At 45.1% G+C, this 6,934-nt stretch overlaps 1 protein-coding gene and 1 long non-coding RNA gene across 10 annotated transcripts in view; one reads left to right on the forward strand and one right to left on the reverse strand.

The window, feature by feature from the left end:
* Positions 1 to 6,063, reverse strand: part of CA8 (carbonic anhydrase 8) — a 90,063-nt gene extending 84,000 nt beyond the window's left edge. Inside the window, exons 1-2 of one of the 2 annotated variants that reach the window (XM_045049682.1) lie at positions 5,711 to 6,063; positions 4,439 to 4,630 (exon numbers count right to left, since the gene is read on the reverse strand). In XM_045049682.1, the coding sequence (XP_044905617.1) occupies positions 4,439 to 4,630; positions 5,711 to 5,810 (292 nt within the window). In that variant the 5' untranslated portion in view covers positions 5,811 to 6,063. The remainder of the gene's footprint in view (positions 1 to 4,438; positions 4,631 to 5,710) is intronic. The other variant, XM_023248778.2, reaches the window with a different exon arrangement.
* Positions 5,676 to 6,934, forward strand: part of LOC109495994 — a 116,746-nt gene continuing 115,487 nt past the window's right edge. For all 8 annotated transcript variants that reach the window (XR_006592264.1, XR_006592263.1, XR_006592262.1 and 5 more), the window contains exon 1: positions 5,676 to 5,801. This is a non-coding gene — a long non-coding RNA (uncharacterized LOC109495994). The remainder of the gene's footprint in view (positions 5,802 to 6,934) is intronic.

Raw genomic sequence — 6,934 nt, forward strand, 5'->3', positions numbered from 1 at the left:
ACATCCTCAAAAATGCAGAACTACAGTGAAGGTAAAAAGATACTAACACAATTCTTAGGCCCATTCCTAAATATGAATAAAGAGCCAGAGATAACTAGACATTTGAGAAGACCGCTCATCTTAAAAACAGAGACCAAACAAATAGAAGAAAGAACCCAGAATAAGCGGAGACATAGAACAGAAAAAAAAGCAATAGAGGAAAGAATGGAGAAAGAGCCTGCATTTATGAAATAATTTTCAGAAGGTATACTTGGTCAACTAAAAAAAGAAAATCATAGAATAAGCATTTTCTTATTAAAAATGTAACAGCAGGGGCACCTGGGTGGCTCAGTTGGTTGAGCGTCCGACTCGTGATTTCGGCTCAGGTACTGATCCCATGGTGTGTGGGTTCGAGCCCTGCATTGGGCTCTGATGCTGACAGCATGGAGCCTGCTTGGGATTCTCTCTCTTACTCTCTCTCTGCCCCTCTCTCACACAAACATTCTCTCTCTCCGTCTCTCAAAAATAAACTTTAAAAAAAAATAAGAGCAGAAATGAAAATTTTAATAGACTGAAAGACATAAGTTGAGGAAATCTACCAGAGAGCAGAACAAAAAAACAAGAATATGAGTTACAAAAGAAGAAAATAAAGAAAAAACAGAAAACTTATCAATAATGTAAGAAAAGAAGGTATACTTCGACAACTAAAAAAAGTCATAGAATAAGCACCCTTTTATTTATATATAATGTTTATTTTCGAGAAAGAGAGAGAGACAAAGAGCACAAGCAGGGAAAGGTAGAGAGAGAGAGGGAGACACAGACCCAAACCAGGTTGCAGGCTCTGAGCTGTCGGCACAGAACCCAACACGGGGCTCAAATTCATGAGCCTCAAGACTATGACCTGAGCTGAAGTTAGATGCTTAACCAACTGAGCCACCCAGGCACCCCAGGCACAGTTTTCTTAGAAGTTAAAAATGTTAGAGCAGAAATGAAAAGTTTGATAGAAAGACTGAAAGATATACATTGAGGAAATCTACCAGAAAGTAGGACAAAAAAACAAAACAAAAATATGACTTACAAAAGAAGAAAATAAAAAAAAGCAGAAAACTTATTAAATAATGTAAGAAAATTTCTAAAAAATGACAGACACAATTATTCTGATCAAAAGGCACACCAAGTACCCAGGACAGACACACATACGGTATCCAAACATTTAGCCCTCACATGCCCTTCTTCCCAGGAAGTTACTGGAAGATAGACCACAGGAGGGAATAAACCTACAAACTCCCTGAAATGAGGGATCAGTCTCAAAAGTGGATGCCCAGCATCCAGGAAACATGGGCTTGGACACAAGAGACCAGCGAAGGAACTGTCTAGGCATAAGGTGCAGGCAGCTGCAAGTGATGACTACAGGGCAGGCCTGGAGAGCATGCGGTCCAAGTGGGGCAGAAGAAGGGAGGAGAGGCCTCCAAGGGAGGGTGGAAGGACCTCTTGATGATCTGCCATCTGTCAAGAGTCTGGAAATGAAATCATGAGAGATAAAGATGCAATTAAATAAATAAAAATGCATGAACTCCAGGGGAGAAAAACTCCATATTGTTCAATAAAGGAAACAGAATCTAGTCTCAGCTGGAAACAACAGCCACACACTCATAATGATAAAAAAAAATAATGCAGGGGCGCTGGGGTGGCTCAGTGGGTTAAGCATCTGACTCCGACTCAAGTCATGACCTCGTGGTCTGTGAGCTTAAGCCCTGCATCGGGCTCTGTGCTGACAGCTTAGAGCCTGGAGCCTGCTTCGGATTCTGTGCCTCTGTCTCTGTCTGCCCCTCCCCTGCTTGTGCTGTGTCTCTCTCTCTCTTTCTCAAAAATAAATAGACATTACCAAAAAAAAAATTTTTTTATTAATGCATATTCTTTAAATAAAAATTGCAATTTAAGTATACAGGGACAACAGAGGGGCAAAACCACAATAGGGGAGGAGAATGAGAGAACCAGCCTCATTCTCCATGGCAAGGAGTCCATGGAGATCTTAAATGTCAAAGCATGACAGTAGATACGTATCCGTAAAGGATGAAGGAGAGAGCAGGAGAAATGGCTAAGAGCTAAAAGTGGCTGTCACCAGGGCAAAAAGTATTTTTTTTTTGTGGGGGGAAGGGTATAACCAGGCAGAGAGAGAAACATGTAGTACTAGTCAGCTATTTAAATTACAGCTATGTTCTATTTTGATACAGATAACACTTGAATTAAATAAATAAATGGCAGGGTGTTCGGGGCTTACAGACTACTCCTTTGAGAAGCTCAAATATCCTAGGGGGGAAAAAATGGTCCAGACATAGTATTTTTTTTTTTTTTTTGGTTGTTACTTGTTTTTTAAGTTTGAGAAATACTAAAAAGGAGGAAACAAGGAAGAAGAAATTGTTATGGCAGCAAGGAGACAGGGCATCTAAAGGAGAAAGCTCCCTAAGGAGGCAGGAGGAAAGGGTGTGGAACATGTGTCTCCAAATTAGGCTAGGACAGCCGTACAGAGAGCTCTGCCCGGCTGGTCAGGGGTCAGGGGTGGAAGGTGGAGGGACCCTGAAAGGGAAAATCTTGCGGGTAGAGAGTTGAGACACTGCTTGACAGTGTCTGTTCCGGGCTAAGAGAGGGGGCCAAGGAAAATCGTGAAGGGACCAGAAGGAAATGTTAAATTCAATTCCATCACGTTAAATTGGCTCTAACAGCAGAGTATTTGTACTCAGCCATCCCTCTATGCTCCCATATTTCGTAACACTTCCACTAGCATTTACACTAATGCTTTAAAGAATTGTGTTTTGGGGTGTCTGCATGGCTCAGTCGGTTGAGCGTCTGACTTCAGCTCAGGTCATGACCTCACGGTTTGTGAGTTCAAGCTCCGCATCGGGCTCTGTACTAACAGCTCGGAGCCTAGAGCCTGCTTCGGATTCTGTGTCTCCCTCTCTCTTTGCCTCTCCCCCCTTGTGCTGTCTCTGTCTCTCTCAAAAATAAATAAACATTAAAAAAAGAAAATTTAAAGGATCGTGTTTTTTACTAAACTATGAATCCTGGAGAACAGTCTTATCTATTTGTATACAACCTATACTCACTCACCACAGTGCTGATGTGCAATGCATTTTTGTTGTATAGATTTATAAATGTTTATTTCCAGAAATACCAAGGCATGTCAACATACCAATACACATTTATTATTACATTCAAATGTTTTTCATAAACCAGAACAGTCAGCATTTAATAACTGTACTGTGTTCTTAAAAAGCACCACATAATGTCTCTCCTGGATACCCTCCCCCACAAAATCTTACTTAAATCCAAATTTATATCTGAAGTGGTTTCTCTTCGACTACATATAGTAACACCTACAATCTGTTTGATGATGTCCATACCTTCACTAAACTCAGAACAGCAGGGAAAACTACATCCATCTGTGACTAGCTCATGGACTCTAAATTAAAGTTCAGGAACATTCACAATGAGTTTAAAAAAGAAAAAAAAAAGGAGGGGGCACCTGGGTGGCTCAGTCGGTTGAGTGTCCGACTTTGGCTCAGGTCACGATCTCGCAGTTGACGAGTTCAAGCCCCGCATCGGGCTCTGTACTGACAGCTCAGAGCCTGGAGCCTGCTTCCAATTCTGTGCCTCCCTCTCTCTCTGCCTCTCCCCTGCTCATGCTCTGTCTCGATCTCAAAAATAAACATTTAAAAAAAAAAATCCACCCTTGGAAATCAGTACCTGCCCTGCCAAATAACAAACCTAAAGATTTTATGGGTTGAAATATAAAATTTATTAATTCGGAATTAATTTGGGCACAGAGGATCTCTGCTCATTAGTATTTCCTAGCATTTCAACATACTCTAATTTTACATTCTTACCAAGAGAGAAATACAACTATTATTTACTAAGAAAAACATTAACATGCATGCTAATTTCTCAAAATTCTTCTTTCCTCTCTCCTACGTTTAAGCCAACTTTCTTGACAATTTCCAACACCTTTTCCACAAGACATTTCAGATCCATCTCAAATGAGTTCAAAGGGGAGGGGAAGAATTAAAAATAAAAACAGGAGTTTTTTTTGGCCATTTAAGTCTTTTACTAAGTTTAGAGATGTTTTTGATTGCTATTAGTTGAAATTCTTCTTGTCACTTTCATATAGTAGAGAAAATTAATTTGAAAAGTTTACCCTAAATGCCAGATTAGGTCAAAAAATCCTAATCTTTAGTTTCACCAAGCAGTGAAAGAAGAGAATAATTATCTGAACGAGTTAAGCCAAACAACAATTTAGGACAAAATGCAAATTAGTACACCTGCATATACTTTTCCTCAAATCCCACCAAGTTTAAGTCGACCAACTAAGGGTGTTCCAGCAAGATCATACAATACAGAACAACCAAACTGCCATCTTCATTATTTCATCCTTTTATCCTTTCAAAAATGTTTTCTAATATACCTGATTTTGACTTCAGGATAACCTGAATGGTATGTCCATCATTGGTCACTTCGCAGTCTCGGCAGACCACATAATTTGGGGAGAGGCGGACATCCAGAAGTGAGGGGTCATATCTAGCTTCTCTTGAGTTTAGGTTAATGGGAGACTGGTATTCCCCATTAGCATCGGGAAACACCAAGCCCCACTCCACACCTAAGGACAAAATGAAGCAAATTTAGAACAGGTTTTAAAAAGTTCCGGTAAAATTTAACATGCAAAGGCTAGTTTAAACACCGTTTATGATCCTTGACGGATGAAATACGATAAATGTGGAAGAACTATTGCATTCATATTCCGAATGATCTAAAGCTATCAAATACATACATAAAATCCTGGACTAACAAAATAGCCTATTTGTATTTGTCCACATAGATGTAATCCTTTATGACTCTAGGAAGTCTAGCTCATCTTTAAGTGATTAAAAAAACAGTAATTCCACAAAATTTTTTTCTGCTCATGAGTTCAATTACATGCACTACTGGGGAAATACCTGTAACTCAACTTGCTCGATGAGAGCCAAAAACCACTAAATCTGATGCTAGTGAATGAACACCTCTTTAACAGAATGCAAAGACGGTAATTTTGAAGTGGATATATGTACGTATACCCACACCTATATCTTCACGCAATACAGACTCATATTCTCTTTCCCTATTTTATAATTAAAGTCAAAAATTCCACATCTGTTTCAACACCAGCCCCCGTGGTCACATGTATGAGGACTCCTACATCTTCCGGGATAAATGTAGCAAGCAAAACTTTTTAAGAAGTCAGCCCCCTTCGGACCAAACCCGCTGACCGAGCTTGAAATCCAGGCCTTCTTTAGAAAGAGCTGAACACTGTTAGTTTCCTTCACGAACCGAGGGGCGGCAAGGACACTTTCTGCCCGTAGGGTGGTCGCGGCAGCACCGTGCACCCGAAGGTGCTGAGCGACACGTAACGCCGCTCTTCGCGGGCCCTCGGCGCGCGCACAGAAGTGTTCCGGGGCGGCCGAAGGCTGGCCCTCCAAACCGCCGCAGGTGCCAGCCGCCGCGGGGCAGGAAGCCGGGCTCCCCGACGCGAACGCGGACGGCGGGCACGCCCTCTCTCCTGGAGCCACTTCCACCAGTGGAGCGGGTGCGCGCGACAGACACGCACGTGGGAGAGCGGGGCGCAGCGGGGACCCCGCGCTCGGCGGGACGCACGCGCGGCGCCCGGGACCCCGGACACCCCGCCCGACGCGCGGCCGGTTACCTTCTTCGTAGCCCCACTCCACCCCCTCCTCCTCTTCCTCTTCATCCTCCTCCTTCTCCGGGAAGGCGACGGAATCTTCGATGAAGCTCAGGTCAGCCATGGGAAGGCCGTGGGTCCCCTCGGCGCTCTCGCGCCGCCGCAGGGAAGCGGGCAGGAGTGGGACCGTGAGCGCGTGTGAGTGCGCGCGTGCGAGGGTGCGGGTGAGCCAGTGGGGGTGTGGGCGCGCTCGTGGGGGCGTGAGCGCGCGAGGCGGGCGCGGGCCGAGCCGGACTTTTCGGGCGGCGGGCGCTGCGAGAGCGTCCCGAGTCCCCGCGGAGCGCGAGTGGAGCCGCGGCTCCGGGAGCGGCAGCCGGCGAATTATAAACCGGACGGGGGCGTGTCTGGTACGGGAGGATCCGCCCCGCTCGCTCCGTGGCCCCCGCGCGGGGGGGCGGGCGGCGGGGAAAGGCCTCGGGGCTACCGGGCCCCACCAGGGAAACTGCAGAAGCCCCGCCCCCTACCTGCGGCGTCGCCTCCCCGCGGCCGGCTCTCCCACGCTTTACCTTCCAGGAGCCCGCGAGTCACCCAGGGCCTGCCCTCGGGCTCCCCCGCGTGCGGGGCCTTGACCCGGGGCTTTCGACCTCCGTCTACTTCTATTAGGCTTTACTGCAGGAAATGCCCAAAAGAAAAAAGGTGGGGGAGGAGGTCGGGGAGAGGCGAGATGAATTGCCTTGAGTAGGAGAAAGAGAGGACTGGGAGACCTCAAGAAAAAAGTTTCCCACTCCCGATCTTTATTATTGGCGGTTTACTATATAATTCGCCCTTGAAGGATGACGGAAACGGGAATGGAAAAATTCCCGAGAAAGTTGTAGTTCCTACAACCATTTCGGACAAAATTGTTTTAATCTAGAGAAGTAAATATAATCCGGGGAATTTTTTCCATTAAAAAAAAAATTATCCCAAAAGCAAGAGTAGTGAAAAGCAATAAAGAAAGGGCGTGTGGTTTTACTTTCAGAGTCTGGGGTGCTGCTGCAGGCGCAGCTTGCTGTGCACACAGCTCCTAAAATGCCTCGTGAAATCATGTAAATAATGAAATGCACACATTGCGTAACAGGAACTTTCCTGCTCCGTAGAGGTCCCATTGTTACCTTACACGTGCTTCCCAATGACTTCATGCCTTCGGCCCCCCGTTTCAATGCATTTTAAAAGCCCAAGCTAATAACCCCTGAGCAGGTTAACTCCATA

The sequence above is a fragment of the Felis catus genome, chromosome F2 (assembly GCF_018350175.1).
Source record: "Felis catus isolate Fca126 chromosome F2, F.catus_Fca126_mat1.0, whole genome shotgun sequence".
Lineage (NCBI taxonomy): Eukaryota > Metazoa > Chordata > Mammalia > Carnivora > Felidae > Felis > Felis catus.